This window comes from Microtus oregoni, unplaced genomic scaffold (assembly GCF_018167655.1).
Source record: "Microtus oregoni isolate MIOR12 unplaced genomic scaffold, Mior012 000033F_ref0000390, whole genome shotgun sequence".
Lineage (NCBI taxonomy): Eukaryota > Metazoa > Chordata > Mammalia > Rodentia > Cricetidae > Microtus > Microtus oregoni.
This window is the reverse complement of record NW_024543092.1, coordinates 23,927,503-23,949,118: the sequence shown is the minus strand read 5'-3', so window position 1 is coordinate 23,949,118 and position 21,616 is coordinate 23,927,503. Positions and strand designations below refer to the sequence as shown.

At 46.8% G+C, this 21,616-nt stretch overlaps 1 protein-coding gene across 2 annotated transcripts in view; it reads right to left on the bottom strand.

Moving 5' to 3' along the window:
• Positions 1 to 3,256: 3,256 nt before the first annotated feature.
• The window catches only part of Smoc2 (SPARC related modular calcium binding 2), a 131,021-nt gene continuing 112,661 nt past the window's right edge, over positions 3,257 to 21,616 (bottom strand). For both annotated transcript variants that reach the window (XM_041680126.1, XM_041680127.1), the window contains exons 10-13: positions 10,406 to 10,508; positions 8,449 to 8,723; positions 6,466 to 6,503; positions 3,257 to 4,578 (exon numbers count right to left, since the gene is read on the bottom strand). In XM_041680126.1, the coding sequence (XP_041536060.1) occupies positions 4,561 to 4,578; positions 6,466 to 6,503; positions 8,449 to 8,723; positions 10,406 to 10,508 (434 nt within the window). In that variant the 3' untranslated portion in view covers positions 3,257 to 4,560. The remainder of the gene's footprint in view (positions 4,579 to 6,465; positions 6,504 to 8,448; positions 8,724 to 10,405; positions 10,509 to 21,616) is intronic.

Here is a 21,616-nt window from a genome sequence, read left to right as displayed (position 1 = left end):
CCAAAACAATCATCATCATCACCACCACCATCATCATCATCACCATCATCATCACCACCACCATCACCACCACCATCATCACCACCACCATCATCACCACCACCATCATCATCACCACCATCATCATCACCACCACCATCATCATCATCATCATCATCATCACCATCATCACCACCACCATCATCATCATCATCACCACCACCACCATCATCACCACCACCACCACCATCATCACCACCACCATCATCACCACCACCACCACAATCATCATCACCACCATCATCATCATCACCACCACCATCATCACCACCACCACCATCATCATCACCACCACCACCATCATCATCATCACCACCATTATCATCATCATCACCATCACCATCATCATCATCACCATCATCACCACCACCATCATCATCATCACCATCATCATCATCACCACCATCATCATCACCACCATCATCATCACCACCATCATCACCACCACCATCATCATCACCACCACCACCATCATCATCATCACCACCATTATCATCATCATCACCATCACCATCATCATCATCACCATCATCACCACCACCATCATCATCATCACCATCATCATCACCACCACCATCATCATCACCATCATCACCACCACCACCACCATCATCACCACCACCATCATCATCACCACCACCATCATCATCACCACCACCACCATCATCATCATCACCATCATCATCACCACCACCACTATCATCACCACCACCACCATCATCACCACCACCACCATTATCATCATCATCACCATCACCATCACCATCATCATCATCACCATCATCACCACCACCATCATCATCATCACCATCATCACCACCACCATCATCATCACCACCACCATCATCACCACCACCACCATCATCACCACCACCACCATTATCACCATCATCACCATCACATCACCATCATCATCATCACCATCATCACCACCACCATCATCATCATCACCATCATCATCACCACCACCATCACCACCACCATCATCATCAACACCATCATCACCACCACCATCATCATCACCACCATCATCATCACCACCACCATCACCACCATCATCACCACCATCATCATCACCACCATCATCATCACCATCACCATCATCATCATCATCACCACCATCATCACCACCATCATCATCATCATCATCATCATCATCACCACCATCATCATCATCACCATCACCACCACCATCATCATCATCACCATCACCATCATCATCATCACCACCACCACCATCATCATCATCATCACCATCACCACCACCACCACCATCACCAGTATTATAAATACCATCATCACTACCACCACCACCACCACCATCATCATCACCATCATCACCACCACCACCACCATCATCACCACCACCATCATCATCACCACCACCATCATCATCATCACCATCACCATCATCATCATCACCACCACCATCATCACCACCACCATCATCATCACCACTACCACCATCATCATCACCACCACCATCATCATCACCACCACCATCATCACCACCATCATCATCATCATCACCACCATCATCACCACCACCACCATCATCACCACCACCATCATCATCACCACCACCATCATCATCATCACCACCACCATCATCATCATCACCACCACCATCATCATTACCATCATCATCATCATCATCATCATCATCATCATCACCACCACCACCATCATCATCATTACCACCACCATCATCACCACCATCACCAGTATTATAAATACCATCATCACTACCACCACCACCACCACCATCATCATCATATAACTATCACCTTCACTACCGCCATCATTAACACCACCACATCCATCATTTCTGTTATCAATGCCACCATTATGACATCACCATCACTGCCACCATCGTCAGCCGTTCCTCTGATGTCACCCTTTACGTCTTTTTACTGGCTTTCTGGAGTAGCTCTGTTGCTTGTGAGATTTGGTTTTGTGCTTGGCAGTTAGGGTCCCATGACTCATGTCTGCATCAGTTTCAGCGAGAGCTGAAACATTTCACCTTGATCATGGAAACAGCTCAGGTGGGTGTGACATCTGTGCAAATGATTTATGAGATTTTCGGTGTGCCTCTAAAAGCCTCCAAGCAGATTGACAAGGAAGCAGGGATGCTTTTTCAAATAGGAGGGCGCCCAACCCTAAATGTAGCCCCTGCGGGCAGAGAGGGAAGCCAGCTGCTGGTTTAAGTTTTCGGTATTAATGTCTTCAATGAGAACCACATGCAGCTCCTGCCTCGCTCACGATTTGCCGGCCTCCTGAACATCCTGTTCTCTCATGCCTTCTTCAGAACCTGGCCTAAGCCCCTCTCCCCTCTGTGCCCTTCGGTCCTCCTCACCCCTTCCCCTTTTCATGTTGTCGATGCTCAGACTGAGGGTCTCGCTGCTCTGAACTGGGAATCCCTGAGAGGAAGCAGAGATACTGGAAGAGGCTGACCAGTGGAGAAGGGACTTCGAGAGTCTGAGTGAAATATTATTGCAGAGTAGGCCAGGATGGTGCGGAGCTTTGGACACTGGGGTGGAAGAAGGCGCTGTCATATTCAAGGCTCCGGCAATTCGACTCATGGAACAGCATTAACTTTACAAAACAAGGCAAATTTTTGCTGCTACTGTCATCTCTAGAGTGTCTGCAACAGGAGAAGCAGGAGTGGGTGCTGTGGATCCGTCCTGGGGCTCTGCCATGCAATGAAGGAAGAGAAACTTCCAGTGTACCACACAGGGCAGACCGAGGCATCTACAACCCTTAACTCATCCATCCCACCTGCCGTGGGGAATGTGCCAACATGCCTGTCTTAGAGGAGAAAACCTGAGGTTCAGAAAACCTTGGGAACACGTCCCAAGTCGCACAGCCTCAGTGGACAAAATCAGCCCCAAAGCTGCTGGACCGGCACCTGCACCTTTGGCTCCAACTAGTGGATATTATTTTTAAATAAGCAATTATGTAGCACCGTAGAGATGAGTCTGTGCTTAAGAGCACATGTTGTTCTTACAGAGGAGACAGGCTGAATTCCCAGCTCCTCCGTGGCAGCTCATAACTGTCCATAGCTGCAGTTCCTGGAGATCTGATGCCCTCTGCTGACCAAGCACCAGGGATGTAAGAGGAGCACAGACAAACACGAAGGCACAACACTCATCCACATAAAATGCTCTAAACCATACTTGTCAGCAGTAAACAATCACTGATTGTTGAAAAGAAGACTGATACGGTTTTAATAGCATATTTAATGTAATAAAAATGATTAAATTCAGGGTTCAGAAATAAAAAAGATTATCCAAAACAGTTGAGATCATACTTTTTTTTTTTTTTGTAGACCATGTTGGCATGCACGTGAGCCGGTCAGTTCTTATCTCCAGACAGTTCCAATGAGCAAAGGCCTTAGAATGTGGACACACACCCACAGGCATACACGGAGAGGCTGGGGGCCATGGGAGGCTTCCAATTAGAACCTGATCTGAGAGAATTGCCCCAGTTCTCCTGGATCTGCAGTTGTTTCTGGAGACCAGATTCTGGGTCTGAGGATGGCAGCCAACCATACACACAGGTCAGGCCAGCTTCCCCCAGCATGGGCATCCGGTTCCTAACCTTCATCCCATAAGGGCCTTGGATGAATTCCCTCCTATCCTGGAGGCCTCCAGAGAGTGAGAGTGATATTCTTAGCTGCCTGATGTTCAGTACTCTTGGGATGATGCATTATAGCTGCGTCTTCCTCAAGATGTGGTCCATGGTCTCCGCAGAAGACGTGGTTCCCTGGGAAGGGCCACAGCCACTTAGAAGAGAGGCAGGTGGACTGGGTACTGAGTCGGCGGGATGGAGTCAGTCTGCCAGGGTGAGGTTTGTTCTCTGAAGGAGGACTCTCTGGAGTTGGCCCTCTCAGCTCCTTGGAGATTTAACAGCAGGATTGGCTCAAACAGAGACAAAACTCAAGCAGAAGCTCAGACCAGGATACGACAGTCCGGCAGCAGAACCTCAGCCAGGGGCTACTAGAGGTTAAGGCTATGCTCGAGCTAGTGCCTGTGTGACCCACGGTATCGAGTGGCATCTCTAGACAGCAAAACCTCACGGAACAGGCAACCGTGGACAAGGTGACCATGCATGTAAACTGCATGACCCTGTAAGCCTCTAAGGAAGTGATAGTCCTCTGGCTTGCATCAGGAATGCTGGGAGCCAGCCAACAGAGATTGCAGGCAGAGAAAAGGGCAAGGGTACAAACCAGGCCCTCCACGAAAGGACAAGGAAATGAAATGGAAATGCATTCAAAACCCATCCCACCAGCACAGATCTTTAAGGTCAAACAAGGACACATACATTGTATGTGATTAATTTCCTGAAGCCAGCCTTCCATTTTCACAGATCAAAACAGTCTGTTTAAATATCTCATTTCTACAAAGTGAATTTACATTTAAAGTACAAAGTGCAAATACTATACGTTTTTTCGTTTTTAATAGCTCTTTGGTGAGGGATCCCCACATGTCTAGGAACTTCCTTGGATAGTCAGTCAGCTGTTCATCCTTGTTTCCTGGGCTAGAAAAGAAAAAAAAGACAATCTTATGAGGATGTGCCCGTCTCCCCTCTGTGCAGACCAAGGCTCGCTGCTGGAAGTAAACATATTTGCTAAGGGAAACCAGACAGGAAACAATAGAGTAGCTGGGAGGGAAGGATGAGTGGGTGCATTGTGTAGGAAGTGCCTTCTCCCCTGGCAATCACTAGGAAAATGCATCATCTGAGAGAAATTGCATTGACTTCAAACCACTAGAATAGGGCAACCTCAACCGTGCTGTCACTAGACCTCAGCGGGGGTACAGGCGTGTGCCACCAGCCTGGACAGTTCTATGCCATTTAAACACTTCCTTTTAGCTTTCTATTTGCTCTTTTACCTAAGAAGAAATACAGCTTGCATTTGTAATTATAATAGGGGTCTCTTGTTGCCCCTCGCTACAGGGACTTTTAAGGGAAGTCATTTTGTTAAGAAAAGCATCCACCGTTTTTTGCCAAGTGTAGCAATCTGTACAAGTAGAAATTGATCCCATAATACTAAAACTTTGTGTGATGCTTAAAATACTAAACTTTAAACTTGAGGTTGTCTTTCCTCCCTTCTGATAACACCATGAGTAGGTAAATATCTCCTATACTAAGTTGATACAAGTTTTGTCTTAGTTACAGATAAAGACAGTCATTACTGAAGATACGAGTTTTGTCTTAGTTATAGATAAAGACAGTTATTACTGAAGATGACCAGAACCGTTGGGGAAGAGGGTTGACTTTGGCACCCATACCCAGCACCCAGAGGGCACAGCTCTATTCCTTGATGAACAAGTATGAAGCTGCCTAGAAAAACAAGTCACGTTCTGGTTCCTGGCCCACTGACCCCACCCCATGGCATACAGCGAGAATGGTAGGATTCACTCCATGCTTTGCGTTACTATAAGAAAGATGGAGAAACTACACCGTTCCGTCTTTTTCTGGAACCATGCTGAAGTGCAAGGCTCTGTTTTTGAGTGGGGGTATTTAAGACTGCATGACACATGTGTGCCAATGGTTGCCATTAGCGAGAGCAAACAGCCCCTGGGAAGCCTTTGGAGGGAGCTGGGTAATTGCTCTCAGACCTGCCCCCTTCGCAAGCGTAAGTGATTTGCAGTGTAACTGGAAAAGTTAAAACCATAAACATTTGCTAAACAAAGGAAAACGAATTACACGTCTTTTCTAATGAAACGGCTTGCAGTTCCCTCCGAGGTATGTGCCGGAGGTCCCTACTTAAAACCCACATCACACGGAGAGCGTCTGCCCCGCATCAAACAGGTGCAGCCAAAGCAAACAGCCAACACACCAGAGTCATCAGCAAAGCAGCTCGTCTGGCCTTGGGGAAGAACCCTGGAAAGTGTCCCCACTTAGGCTGTGGCTGGGATGTGGGGACCACAGCTGTGCCCTTTAATTGTACATCTAGAAATGTGGCCTCAGAAGCACAAATGTTTATTAACACAGCAGGGAACTGAGAATCTCTTTGGAAGCCCAACTCGGGCCTCTTCAGGTCTCTGGGTGACTGGGCTGTTTGAGGGGCACCCAAGAGTGTCTCCCATCCCGGCAATCTCCTCAATATCTAAGAAAAAACTGCAAAACCAGCTTCCCAAACCACTTTTGCCACACACTCAAAAGCCCGTCTTTAAATTAACAAATTAATTAAAATTTCAAATAATTAGAAAAAACAGCAGAATCTTTAAATGGAGGATTCAGCGGGTCAGTGATCGAAAGCAGGTTTTGTCAAAGAGGCTTCTTAGCTCCAAATGCTCTCACGGGGAGCTGCTTCAGCTAAGCTGCCCTGTTGCCCCTAAACCTACATGCCCACCCCCAGATTTCTCTTGTAAAGTGTAAGTAAACAGAATATCATAAAGTCTGTAACACAGACACACTCACCTGTCTATTGGCTGTACTTTCAGTGTTTCCTCTGGGGGCTGGGAAGGGAAGAGACATTATTGCTAGTTAAATAGTTCTTGTTTAACAACAGACTCAGCATCGTCAGTGGGCAGACTCGGTCAGATGACAATGCACCCATAGAGACCCTGCACCTAGATTTGGCAGCACAGGTTACTTAATCACCACAGACACTGTCTATGATACCAATGTCCCTCTCTGACATTAGAAGAATGGCTTTTTTATCCCAAATCCTAAACATGGGTTCACCAACCACAAAGTGTGGTCTTCCAGAACTTTCCCAGGAATGCATGGATTATGAGCCCGTACTGACCCTCCCTCTCCCGCCACACACACACACACACACACACACACACACACACACACACATTCTGTTCTTTTAAGTATTTCGGTTCAGTATTAAAATTAGGAAACATTAGCTTTGGCTCATTTTACCAAAATCTTCACCTGAAATCACAGCTGAGGGACAGGTGCTGTTTGTTCTTGACTTGGGGGCTGGAGGTCTCCCCTTCCTATTCCCAGTGAGGTACCCACTCCTATGGTACACAAACCCTCTACCTCAGGTGGCCCCTGCCTCACTCTGGCCTCTGCTCAGAGTTCTGGCTCTCACCTGGCCACACCTCCCTTCTTTCCCAAGGTCTCTGGGGTTCTCCAACCTGACTTCCTGCTTTTTCCCGGCCTCTCTTGGCCATGGACAGTTGCCATCGATCCCCAGTGGACTTGCCCCATCTCTCCCAATTCCCTGTTAGTGCCGAGGTAGCATTAGATGACCTGGTGCCTGGTGGACCACAGTACACACAGGTCAGAATCCCAGATACTCCTGTCTCCTCAGCCCATATCCACCTCCAACCTCAGGAACTCACGCGAGTTTTACTAGGCCACTTAAAGGCAGTGAGAAGACTCTACCTTCCCTTGACTGTTGCTTTGTCCTCTCCTTTCCAGGACCAGGTATCCCATCTCTAGGGCTGCTCTGAGCCTGCTGATGTCCAATCGATGTTCCCTCTTTGCAGGGTAGCACCTGTACTAGCTCTGCCTCCAAAGCCTGTTCTGAGTTCAGGATTCCCGGCAAGCCTCTGTTCTGTGCAGGTGAACACCTCATTCCAAGGAACACGCTGACCCCGGTTGCCATTTTCATGATATCCCAACTGTGAGCTGTACCGTCAGGCAAAATATCTCTCTCCATTTGTGGCATGTACTGCATGCCATGGTATGTTATATAACTAAAAATCAGGGTCCAGGCTAGATTTCTGTCATTGAGAGGGGATTCTTGCTAATTTCTAGAAAGCTGGCTCTTTGTTTTCAAGATGGCTACCTAAATATCCTTCAGCCCATTACCGTAACGCTGTCCTGACCACAGCCGCTCAGTTCAGAGGTACAGAGGGAGAAATGCATTCACGCTCTGCATGCTCTCCTGCGTGTTGATGAAACTGGTCACCAAATCATAGAATTGAATTTCAGAACCTGAGGCTCCATCATCCTGGGATTCCCTCTACTCCTCTTACATCTGGGGACATAGACTATGCTCCACAGAGACATATGCCTATCTGCTAGGCTAGCTAAGCCCACTGGGTCCACTGATCTTCTAAAGACGATGATTCCCCTGCCTCTGACCTGGCCTGATGGTTCTGAAGGTTCCGGTGGAGTCTACCGACTGGGCTGGCCGGTTATCACCAATAGTTCTGCTATCAGGAACCAAGGCATGCATGAACAGTTAGCCACTAGGATTAGAACAATAGCTGGTTTGGCTCCAGAGCTACAGTGAGCTCATGCTCCTGAGACTTGCTGTTCTCCCGACCGGGTGGCAGCTTGTGACCACCTGTGATCATTTCTTCTACAAGGGTGACAACAGCATACCATGTTTCTCCAATACAACAGACCGTAAGGCAACCTGTTACATCCAGGAAGTAACCCCATAGACAGGAACCCCAAAAATAACCAAGGTCAGAGTAGTGAATTAAGGCTTACTGTGGCGCTTCCTGGTGCTGGCTTTCCCCTCCTCTCGGGTGACACCCAAGCAACCCATCAGCTCCTGCACGGTAATGGACTTGTCATTGTCCGCATCACAGTACTCCACAAACTTCTTCACACACTTCTTGGGCTTGGACTTCTTCCGCAGGAACCTCTTAAAGGGCTTGATTTCCTTCTTGCCGATGTCTCCGCTGGCATTCTTGTCAAGCAGCTTGAAATACCAGTGCACAACCCTCTCCTCCAGGGTGTGGCTGGGGTCTGGCTCCGGCAGCCTGCATGAGAGACGACCACATCAGGCAGAAGTCTGAAGCTGCCGTACCCTCTGGCTCTGATTCCTTTTCCGAATCCCTGTGCCTGTCCCAGCTCAATGTCTGATACAGTCACTTTCAAATACAACATAGAAGAGTAATCTGTAATGGCCCCGCCAGTGTGTTCAGCACCAGGGACACCACAGCATGTGTGTACACTGTGGTTATTCAATTGGTTGAAGCCTTGGAATGAAAAGTCACTCTCCTGAGACCTGGGTTCCCTTAGCCAATAGGTGGGTTCAGCCACCAGGATCCACCAAGGATGTCTACGCCCCAGAGTGTCTACCTTAATGCAATCATCTCTCTACTGTGTATATGAGATGGACTTAAATAGAAAAGGTTAGTGGAAGGTGACATTAAAATGTTTAAAGTTATAACTAGATCGATGTCTTTTTCAAGCTGGACGTGCTAAAACACAGGTAAGCCAGGCTGTGGGTCAGACCTTGAAGCTGTGTAGTGACCATGTTCACCTGTCACCCGAGGTGGAGGACCTGTGCCATCACTTTGGGCTCTGTGGACTCCATTGTCCACTGCTTTAGATGACTTTTCCTCATTAAGCGTGCAGACACAGCAAGCAGAAGCCAATGGCCTGCAGGGACAGGGCTCCCTGGCACTATCCTGTGTCGGATACTGGAACACATGCCAATCACTTCCACAGTATGGAATATAAAGTTGAAATTTAGGTGATTTCTTTTGCCTTAGCTTATTATGTAACTGTGACATTTTGCCTTGGTGTTACCTTCTCCCCTTATGCAAAAAAAAAAAAATAGCAAAAAAAACCCCACAAGATGAAGGAAGGGTTTTTGCTAAGGAAACTGCATGCATGAGACACCCAGGAGCTCACTGCAAGGCTGGGATAGAAACCACCATTTTCAGGAAGATAAAAGCCTTAAAGTAAAATTTCCTTTCAAAAACACAATGGGAGATTGTGAACACACAGGAGTGAGTTTAAGTGTTAAAGTGCCACAGCTGTTCACCTGGAGAACTCTATCACTCTGTACCATGAGACAGAGGGGGCACAGCACCACAGGTTCTAACATGAAACAAAACTCAGGCGTTGGTGTATCTCCAGTGTGCACAAGGAAAGTATCTCTAGCGCCAGAGCTGTATCGGCAGGATCAATGCCCTGAGTTGTATACTTGAACCTGGATAAGGAGATAAACCTCACATGCTGTGTGGGTTTCTACAGTAAATAAGTCCCAGTACTCGAGAGGCAGAGGCAGGCCGATCTCTGAGTCTGGGGATAGCCTGGTCTACAGAGGGAGTTCCGGACAGACAGGGTTACACAGAGAAACCCTAACTTGAAAACAAAACAAACTATTTTGTTGTTGTTGTTGCAGAATTCCAAAGTATTTAAAACCCAATAGATAACTCCCAGACTCAATTTCAACCTCAACATCCACCCAAAGAAAAGTACATCCCCCTTCACAGCCCTCCCTGGGCCCCAGGACCCTTGACAATGAGGAGTAGGGCCTGTTCCCAAGTGTCTTCCTGGCCTAGAGGGTCCTTTCCTCTAGACCTAGCTACAGCCTCGTGAGCTGCCTAAGCTCTCTTGGCCACTGGCCAGGAAGGCTTCAGTGTTCCAGATTCCTTCACATTTCTGGGCTTCTGGCCAGCGCACGGCTCCGTAGCAAGACAGAGCATACCTGCCAGAGGAAGAAGAGGGGTCGGAGACAGCATGAACCATGTCTGTGGAGAGTGCATCCAGGACGCTTGTCAGAAACTCATGCTTTTTGGCACCAGGACAACCTAAAAAAAATGCACATTTTTTTCTCTGTTAGTGGAATCCATAAAGTATAACAGATTTTTCTGGGCAATGGAAAAAAAGATTAAGTATTCAGAAATTAGTATGTTAGAGGGCTTCATAAGAATGTGCTGGTTTGATGGAGATACGTTGTATAGGATGGTGCCACTGGCACTCCGCAGACACAGGCACTTGGTAATTCACAGGTGTGGACCTTGATGTACAGCAACTATTAGCCGTGTTTCCTAGCGGTTGTTGAATTATGACGTGATACAGAGATCAGCCTCTGGTTGATCTTCAAAACCACGATACAAGGCACGAATGGGTATCCCTTTGTTACATGAGACACCTCTCCCAGCCGGGATCCACACAGGGAGATTTAACCCAGGGGAGTGAGTCCAGAGGTTGTCAGCCATTACTACAGATCTCCTGAAACTCCACATCTGGTTAGAAACAATAAGAGGAAGATGTGTGGTGGCCTCCTTAGGGGCAGATCCACTCTGGACACCAGATCAATACATTTCAAGGATCAAGGGAGTTCACACCGTTGAGGCCCAGATCTGACCATGTGAGATCGCTGTTCTTTCTAAAGCTCAGTTTTCCACAGAGCATTCTACATGCGTGGTAGCTCTTCTTCTTCAGCTTCCCTCTACTCAGCCCCTTGGGGTTCCCTGGACTCCTCTCTGTCAAGTCTGAGATATTATCTCTACCGTGAGTTGTGGCAGCTACACAGAGAGACTAGCATGCTGGTGTGGTTAAAGACATTCTGGTTTCATGGCTTTCCTTTTGAACACCTGGGTTTTTGTTACTATGATTCAAGTCAATGCTAGCTGCCTATGGCAAGGATCTGTGAAAATCTGTTTCGACTTATTAAACATTGTAGCAGAAAACAGATGTGAGTCTTTCATAGAGCTGTGGAACGTGAGACTAGAAAGACTGTGTATCTCTTCTGTGCTCAATTAAAAGAATGGATTAGGATCTATAGTAAAAACCATAACCACTGGGCAAAGATCTCTGAGAAAAGGCTCTGTATCCCCTGAGGCATTCTCCAGGAAGGAAACAGAAGCCTGAGGTGGCAGAGGCTGTGGGTGGAAGCCATCCCTTCTGTGACAATCAGAGATGACACAGGACAGAAAAGATGTAGCAGGCCCATGTGATGATGCTTCCTAAGTACCAGCCCTGTAAAGAGCTAACCCAAGATACCCATGAGGAAAGAGACATCGTGAGGGAGCACAGTGGACCTGTGCAAAACCCTGGGGTGCACCCATGAGCTCTCTAGTGCTTAGAGCCAAAAGATTCAGAGGGTAATATGGAGAAGGTAGCCACTGGTCACCTCTGCTCAGAGAGTGTCCACTGAGGACCTGTGGAGAGCCAGAGATCTGGTCACAATCAAAATCAAGAAGGTCTTTGCTTGGGATGGATGCTTGGGTATGAAGACCTTATTTCCTTTTGTCGGGGGTAACTGATAGCCATAATAGACTCTGCCACCTATGGTTGCTATATTAGGGCTATCAATAAATAGGAAAGGAATACAGTGTCACCTCTGAAGAAGGGAGAATGGGGGGAATTGGTGGAACTGGTTGGAATGAGGACTCTGGAAGGCATTCCTAGGCAATCTGGGTTGAGAGTTAAGAAGGGGTGTCTCCTGAACGTGGGTGTTCAGACACGAGGGTGGAGGTGTGAGACACAGACCCAGAGGAAGGTCCAGCACTGTCTGCAGGCCGCATCTGCCACCACCCAGGTTTGTGTTACCTTCGTCGCCAAGCACCTTGAGCTTATTTTCTCCCTGAAAGAATCAGAGAGCCCTTTGTCCCCATGACAAAGCCTAGGGCAATATCGCCTCTGTGATACATAGAGTGTAAGGTGCAAGTATTTACTTGGAAGGGCCAAGACAAACAGATATGAGCCTTGAGTGGTCGGAAGAGAACGCTAAAACAACCCATAGCTCTTGAAGGTGATTCCTTCAGGATACAGATGTGAAATGTAGCTGCATCATGATGTTAACCTGTGTCACCAGGGAGATGTACTCCAGCAAACATCCAAGAGGATTGACCTGGTTTGGGGTCAAAGGGCAGTGAGCCCACGTTGTGTGGCCTCACAGTGTCTGATGTTGTAGGCAGAAACCCTTAGCTCTGCAGGTACCAGTTCCCAGTCCTCCCATCTTAACCTGTTATCTAGCTCATGAGCAGTGAGCCCTTGTGTTCCTCTGCACCCTTAGGTCTCCACCCAGACACAGGCTGCAGGAAATGCAGGACTCAGTGGGTAATGCTTTGTCTTGGGGCCCGAAGACCTCCAGCAATGCTGGGGTTCCACGGTGAGTGTCAGGAGTAGGCATGCAGGCCTTGATGTAGCAGGAACGTCACTTTACTTAGAGATAGTTCTGCTAGGAGGGTTTTTCCAAGTAAATACAGAATTGAGTTCATAAGTGCAGTTCATAGTCAATGCCTTAAAAAAAAACTTGTATTTTTGTTTTATCTTTCAAAATAAGTGTGTTTTTCACTCTCTATGAAACACTCTCATTTTAAAAAAACAGACTTCTTTTATTTAAAGACTACTAATTTCAGTAATTTTGCTTATGCTTATGATTTTTTCCAGCATGAATTATACATGTTCATGACTCCTTGATTGCAGGGCAAGCCTCCTCTGCAGATCATCACATGAATTTACACTTTCTCCCCACAACCTGCATGGCATGCCTGGCTCCCGCAAGGAAACCCCACACAGAGGCAATGCTGGCAACGAGCAGTTTACGGAGAGAAGAGATTGTGTGGTCCTAACCTGGGTTCATACCGGTGCCAGCCAGACACGACAACGGTGTTAGCCCCGGTCCAACAAAACACTGTGAGATTGGGGCCAGCTATTGGGGTAAGAACACGGGCCTTGAGCTGCTCAACGTCTGAGACCTCATGCGTGTGAGGTATCTGTTTGATGACATGTTTTGTATTTTGAGCTCGTTGATTCTTGATGAGTTTAAAAAGTCTGCATTGAGTTGTTGCATTGCTACCAATTGAACTGGGCTTATAGCCCGAAGTCCCTCTCTCTGCAGTAGTCGACTTCTCAGTGGGGAACGGTCATGGTGATGTTTTCTTTAAGCTTAGAGTTCCCATGAGCATTCTTGAACAAGCATTTCTAGGAGCTAAGGGGTCTGAGGCATGGTGGGAGTATGACATATGTAGGGGTCAGGTCATAGCACCCAGCTCATGGCATGAAGTGTTTGTTTTGAACTTACTTCAACACACAGGTTCTCCAAACCACCATGCCAGCCTTAGAGGCTCGACAGCCTTGAAAAATTGATACACCTCATACTGAGAAAGAGAGAAAGACACAAAGAGACAGAGGCATGACCCTTTCACCAGCTTAGTGGAAACCTGAAGGTGGATGATCTAGGGAACTGTGACCAGACTGGCTTGCAGGAAGCCAGTGTATGGACCCTGTGACTGAACCAGGATTGGAATCCCCTCCATTCTCCTCACCGCTCTTCACCCCACAGGGACGGGAAGGACAGACAGATTTACCCTCCCTGGACAACCGAGGGGAGAAAAGGCTTCAGATGACTTCAGTCTCCCTGCTGAGGGGGTGGGGAGGGGAAGGTAGGCAGCCCCTTGTGAGCAGGCAAGAGGCTGCTGTGAGCCCAGCCCAGCTAGTACCTTTCCTGTGCCCTTTCCTGTGCCCAAGGAAGACTCCACCACCTAGAGGCGGAGGGAGTGGGAAATGGGCCTGGCTGAAATGCTTGATACTTTAGCCACCAGTAGTAATGATCCAGGTCCTGTGGCCTCTGAAACACGGGCACACAGCTATTCCTAGAACAAGACTGTTCCAAGATAATAGCATCTCTTTATTGTGCAGCCACAGACTCATTTAGGGTCATGTGCCCTGGGGCCCAGAACCCATTCCCCATCAATCTCCTGCTGTCTTAACTCAAATCTTCTTATTGTTTAACCTCAGGCCTATGAAAGTAATAAAAATGTAGACATAGGCAACCAACTAACCAGAGCTAGGAAAGTCTGCTGAGGTGGCTTACTACAGGTGTGAAAAGCCGATGTGGTAATCCTCCCTCCAGGCTGTACCCCACAGAGGGATCAAGTCAGAATGGGAAAGCTCTAGTGGAAATCACACCAAACTTCCCAACTATAAAATTAAAAAAAATCCCCATTATTATGTTGACTCTATCTTGCTAGTTTCTGTATTTCTGTACTTGAAATATTTATGTTCAGATCTCATTATTTTCCCCTGTGTTTTCCATCTTTTGAAGTGTAGTTCCTGGGGGCTGGAATGCATGCTGCCAAATTCTCACACATGCATTGATGGAAATCAGCTCTAGCTTAGGAGCCAAGACCCAGGAAAACACCAAACTGGTGTGAAAAATCCAGACATGGGTGTCATATAGCCTGTATAGGACTGCCATCACTCTCATCCTTAAAAGAAGCTATGGATATAAGTCATGGGGCCTCCCTTAAATGACATCCCAGAAAACCTTTGCCTTGGTTTAACTCTCTGTAGGTTGGGCCATCAGATGAATGTACACGAGGAATCTGAGGGGTGAGTCTGAAATAAGGAGCTGCCTAAGCATTTGTCCTCAAGCCTGGCCTGCTGGTACCTGATGTCTCTCTGGGCTTCCCAAGAACAATGGTGAAAATTTGCCAAGGGCCTTGATGACAGCCGCAATCCCAACCTCTCAAGGAACTTGTAGAGGGAACTGTTGCTGGAGATGTCTGGGGAGCATGGTCATGTGAAACACTCAGAGCACTTCTGTAGGACTCCCGTGGGATTTCTCCAGGTTCCTGTCTGTGTCCTTCCTGCCAAAGCTGAGGTCACAGGTATCCTGAGGCAGAGTGAGCATCTTTGGATGTATCCCACCCTGTAATGTGGCACTGGAAGTCTCTTCCAAGAGTCAGAGCCATTTCTGGTGTTCACTTTCCACCCTAGTCTGGCTGATCTCACTCTGTCATGAAACAGAATAAACATGTACTGCTATTTGATGTTTTCCTGAGTTAAGGTTTCTGTGCAGAAACTGCCCAGAAAATATTATCAGGTAACAGCTTTCTAAAACTGAATTATCATTGTTTGTATTTAAAAATAAATCTCATACTTGATTGCAACTCTAGTAACCCATGGGCCATGGACTCAAGGCGGAATGATTGGGTCATGGATGGACATAGAGCTCTTTACTCAGAGACCAGGCAACCAGGAGAGGAATAAAGAACACAAACTTGTGTCGAGCAAGAACAATCTCTGGCTGCACACACAGGCTGAGGTGTCTAAAGACACAAACACCTGAGTGAGGTCTATATAAATCCTGAGTAGGCACATCCCCATTGGGAATCCCTGGAGTTGAGTGCTCACTCAGTTCATGGTTGGCCTCTTCAGGCTCCTACAGATCACCAGGAGTTCAAACACAGAACAGGGAGATCTAAGGTCTTCACAGCTCATGGTGCCTTTACTTTTAGCTTTTAAACAGAATTGAATACCAAGAGAGAAGAGAAAGTGACTCTTGAGATATAGGCTGGTTTGTCTTTGGTAGTGCAGAAATGATGGGATAAAAGGGTGGATTGTTGAGTCTACTTATGAATAACCACTAGTCTCAAATATTTTACATTGGTATGGATTTTTGTATAGTGATACAAATTTAAGGTTATTTTTGTTATACTGTATGTATATTTCTATTCTTATTTAAGGTATTGTACCTATGCAGTTCATTTTTAAAATGTAAAGTTTTAGTCCTTGAAAGCTATTTAAGATAATAAAGAAATACAGGGTAATAGTCATCTATAACAATCAAACTTATAGTCATGTTAGGTATGTTTTCAAGGTCAAACAGATCTATTTCAAATAGATATTTCAAATGTCTTCAAACATGTCAAAGACCTATATTTAAAATTTTTCTAATAGCACAAGGCTTTTCATGACAATGAAACATGTCTTCTCCTGGCAGCAGTAATTTACTTCAAAATAGGATGATGGGTATCAAAGACTGTCCAAATGGAGTTTGCTTTCTATGTGGCAAAGCTAGCTACGGGGTAGATATTGCCCTTGCCTCGACTGCTGGCAGAATACTGTCCAAACTAGATGAGCAAGATGCTAAGAAGGTAACTGATGAACTTTGCCAAAACAAGGCAGGAAAGTCCTTCAAAATTCATGCTTCACAGAAAAGTCTGTCAGATATTCTATGCCTATAGGCTGAAGATGGATGCCCCAACATTGCAGAGGAACGAAACTTAGATGACTGTCCAGGCAGCCAGATGTCTCTGTCATTTCTATAATTTTGGGAGTTGCTTGCTCTATACTTCCTGTTACTCAGTTAATATTATATCCTTCTTGGTCCTCTGATTAGATTGAAGACTAGGTAGTATACAGTTTTCCTTATTACCAAATTCAGGGAAAAAATCTTACAAAAGAGATAGAAAGTTTATAAGGTTGAAAAACATAAAAGCTTAAATTGTTAATCTAAGATAATGTTTTGGAGTATAAAAAGATATTTTAGGATGATAATACAAATTATGATAGAAAATTGTTTAGATATAAAACTTTGGACTCACTAAGATAGAATAGATACTTTCTCCAAATTTGCCAAATACATATGGACTAAACATTTTTTATGTAATTCTTACTTGATAATTGTTCTTATTGTATATAGTTTTACTGGGGTAGAGTTAAAAACTTTCTTTTTTATTTAGACAAAAGGGGAAAATGTTGCAGAATATTTGTACACTGTGTGAAGATGTCACTGTGATTGGTATAATAAAAGCTGAGCGGCCAATAGCTAGGCAGTAGGTACGGGTGGGACTTCCTGGAAGGGAGAAATAGGAAGAAAATTCTAGGCATGTAGGAGATGCCATTGATACACAATTAGACACACAGATTAGGAGAAACTTCACCTAGGATCTCCCTGCTATTCAGTTCTGAGACTCCCCAGAGTTGTAGGGATTCATCCCCAATATTGTGAAATGGAAGAGAAAACACATTCAGAGACCTTTGGCAGGGACTGATCTGATTGGTTCCCAATGGCAGAAAAGCCTAGTTTTCCAGGGAAGAAAGCAGTCATTAGTCACCTAAACTATTGTCTTCTAGAAGTGGGGTTGTCTTGTTTGGTTTCTCACCAACACTCTCAGAAGACAAAGAAGGGCGCATTCCTCTCAGCCCACCTAGACAAACAAGATGCTGGGCTTCAGAAAACTCCTCGGGGGCAGCAAGAGACAGAGGCAACTTCTGCATTTGGAACCCAGGAGGATGAGTTGGGAACCTCAAGGTTTAACAGGGCCACTAACTCAATGACAGAGTTAACTAGCTTACATGTGGATGAGGAGTACTGAGGGATAGCGTCGTGGATCAGTGCCAACCTGGCACAGCCATGCCAGGGAAAGATAAAATTCTGTCTTCATCCTTCTGTGTGGGTTTTTCACAATGCCCTCAATGAAGAAAGGCATTAATTGCCTGACAATCAAGTTCAGAAACAGTACAAAGATGAGGGCTGTTTTTCAATAGGTTGGATAGCCAAAGTTTTAAAAACTATGATCCAAATCATCATGGTTACTGGAACATTGAACCAACATGAAATATGGTAAGCCTAAAGTCCTGCACCTAGGCTTTGTAAGTCTAATATGCCAGCGTTTCTTTCAGAAGATGAATACTCACTGACCTAAAGTACCTAGTGAGTGACAGATGCCTGCATGGTCGTATCACCGACTGGGGACAAAGGCATTTTCTTTCAGGATGGAAGACTGATGGCTTTTATACCTGGCTTCTGTTTGGGGTTTTTTTTTATGCTTTAAAAATAGTTATCTTGTAAAAAATATTGTCAAGTACAGAATAATTATTGGTGTCTGGCACAAACGTATCCTGGAAAATTAGATCTATGATTGTGCACAGCTAAAAGCTTTCTGTAAAAATAACCAATTAAGGGCTCCTTGGTGAGGCACCAATGAGGGACCGTGCACTCGTGCAGTGGCTGCTTCTCGGGTGTCTCTGGTGTGACACACACTGCTGTCGCCACCCAGCTCCGCAACCACTCACAGACTAGCTGTCAGAGAGGCTTGGGAAAAGAAGGTTGAATGAGATGGTTCCCAGCTCACTAGGGCATCAAGCCTGGAAGGACGGAGTGAGGGGGATGTTGTTACGACGTCAGAAAACACCACCTATGCCTACATTTCCAAGTCACTAAAGTGTTCTCTTCTCCAGGTTGCCACTCAAGCAAAAGGGCCCGAGTAATTCCAGGATAAGGGTTCAGGAAAGTGGAAATTCTCTAAGGGAAGACTATGCCTGTCTAACCCATCTTCCCAGGACCCAGTCAATTACTTAGCAGATTTTCCTCTCTGAAAACCATCTAATGCTGCAATGTTGTACAACAACGTGGAAGCATAGGAAGCTTTTCTAAGGACACAGGTTCCCAGGCTTTTGGCTCTCTTCACTCTGAATCCACAGGTCTGGTTTTCTGCTCGCCATCAATGGTGCTGATTCTACTTAGGTCTCATTCTTGTCTTAATAAATTATTAAGACCTCATTTTTTAACAGATTAGCTTGAAGCCTCAGTGTACTCAGGGCACTGTCTTTCGGCTCCTCTGTCCAGGGTTCCCTTCCTATTCCTTAGACTCCAACATCACTAGCCACTACATCCCCACCATGATCCCACACATCCAGAGTACCGCACACAAGGCAGCGCCATCTTTATTGTGTGACCCGGGATGGTGCTTGTTGTATTTAGAAAACCACACCCATCTATATGTGTTTGGATTCTTTCTACCTTAGAATCCGTGGCAGGGAAGGACTACAGATGCAAGCCCCCATGGGGTGAGTGTCCTCACTGCCGAAGAACAAGACGCTTCAATCTCACCATGGTTCACCAGATCCTGCCCTGGAACACTCAAACACAGAGACTTGAAGCTGGGTAGGAGCTGGATGCTCTCACAGTGTGTGACAACCTAATGAGGGCACTCAATGGAAGGGCTTAGGAAGGGAAACAGAGGGGCAGAAAGGGACAAGCCATCTTCCTACACATAACCCTTCCATGGCAGCAGCAGCAGGGAGAAAGATGTAGGTGGACCATGGGCTCAGCGTGAGAATTAAAACTCAGTGTCTCAGTGCCTGCAAATCTACTCCAAACCCAGCCGCTCACGTAGAGATGTGTCTGCTCAGGAAAGGTCAGAACAATCTGTCTCATTTCCTGAGGACTCCTAGGTCCCCCAGGGCTGTAGCAAGGAGAATGTTGTTAACGTAAAAGGTGTATTTGGCTGCAGGGATTCCTTCCTGTGGAAACTTGCCAGATGGTCTATATATCGTAATCTCAAGCAAGCCGAAATTTCCCAGGTGACAGCTGGCCTATTTAATTAAATCTTTAGAGCCCAGAGTTCAGGCAGGCCATGTACCGGAGCAGCCCCGGTGCTCTGATGACCATGTGTGGAACCTTAAACTACCTCGTAAGGTAGAGGGACAGTCACAAAAGGGTAAGGGCTGGGTTGCTCCAGGAGACCTGCCCGTCTAAAGCGGACAGTAGAGGCAAGGTGCCTGTGTCAGAGAACATAAAGACCAGAGACCATCCTTAGTGATGGAGTCAACGCACCCTGGCGGCCAGGAGAAGGGACAAAGTTAAGCACCATGCACAAGTATACAGGAGGCAACAGGTGAGACTATACCACAGTAGCCAACCAGGGTGGTCCTTCCAAAGGAGCGGAGCTGCCAAGAGTGTGTTCACTGAGAAAGGAGGGGTTTTTTACATGACAGGCATCTCCTCATCCCCTGGCCAAATGTGAGAGTGGACCCTCCGTCCTGGGTCTTTTCTGGCCTGTACACTCAGGGATAGGAAAGCATATACCAACAGCTGGCTGTCAGGCATAAGACACACTGAAAGTCAGTTCCAGAAGCAAGGACCTGGATAAGGGACAGTGCTGACACCAGGAAGGTCTGAGAGGGAGCTAGACAGAGCACAGAGTACCAAGGCCTTCTCTCACCTCTCCTCACCCTATGGAAACTGTGAAACAAGCCAGTCTGAGCAGAAAGTGGGGATGAAAGAAATGGGATCGGATACAAATGAAAGAATAGTCCATACTGAGTAACCCCTGCTGGCTTTGCATTGGCAAACGGACTCGGAATACCCCCTGATGATCTACAAACTTTCCCCGGCCCTACTCCACACTCCCCTACCCAGACGGCTGTAACCTGCTGCTGCAGTTCAATTCTGAGTGACATGTTCCCACCTCACGCTTCCATAGTTATGTATATTTATGGGTTATGTTAACAACCTGAAGGGCTTTCTATACCCCTAGAGTTTTATTTGGGAAACAGCCACGGCATGGGGAAACTGGTAGCTAGTGTTTTCCTTTCAATAACGCTTACATCAGCACCAGGCCCTGGGTTTCCTCAGGGAAAACAAGGCACAGCCTGCAAGACGCTGGCACATGTGCCTTGAGTCTGCTTCACACCCTGTCCTGGTAGGCTGGCCCTCAGACATAAAGTCCCGGGTGCGGCAGGACCTGGATGCATACGCTCCAGATGAGGACCGCAGGCTGTGAGCGGCGGAGACCTGATACTTCATGTGTGCGAACATTCTCCGTCTATTCTGCGCCTGGCTTGGATCACAGCGAGCGGTCTTGGCATCTCTGGGCTCTGCATTCTCATCAGCTAGTATCAGAGCAGACCTCCTCCCTTGCATCCCAGCCCCAGGAGCCGCAGCAGCCACTGGCTCTTGTGAAAACTGCCTTCCCTTCTGCATGACTGCATGGTGACCCAGTGCATCCTCCATCTCGGTTGCTGTAAACCTCAGCGACAGCACAGAGCTTGGTGAGCTCAGACCATGCACCTGACGAGAAAGTCGAGAGTCCGGGTTGGTCTGACCCTGCGGGGCTCCAGCCTGGATAACCTCAGGGTTAGGATGATTGCTATGTAGCCCTCCCTTTGGCCTTCTGTAGCCACAAACAACAGCAGGACAGCATCAGAGACAAGAGGACAAACTGGACAGGGCTGGCAGGCTTGGGGACAACAAGGCTGGACTTTCCCAGAGTTGTGTCTACTCAGGTTCTGCAACAGACCTGGCATAAAGTACAGCCAGTGCAGTTGGTCCCAGCCTTCACTCATCACCTCGTCCCCCAAGCAGCATGCAGAATCCTTGATGGACTGGACGATC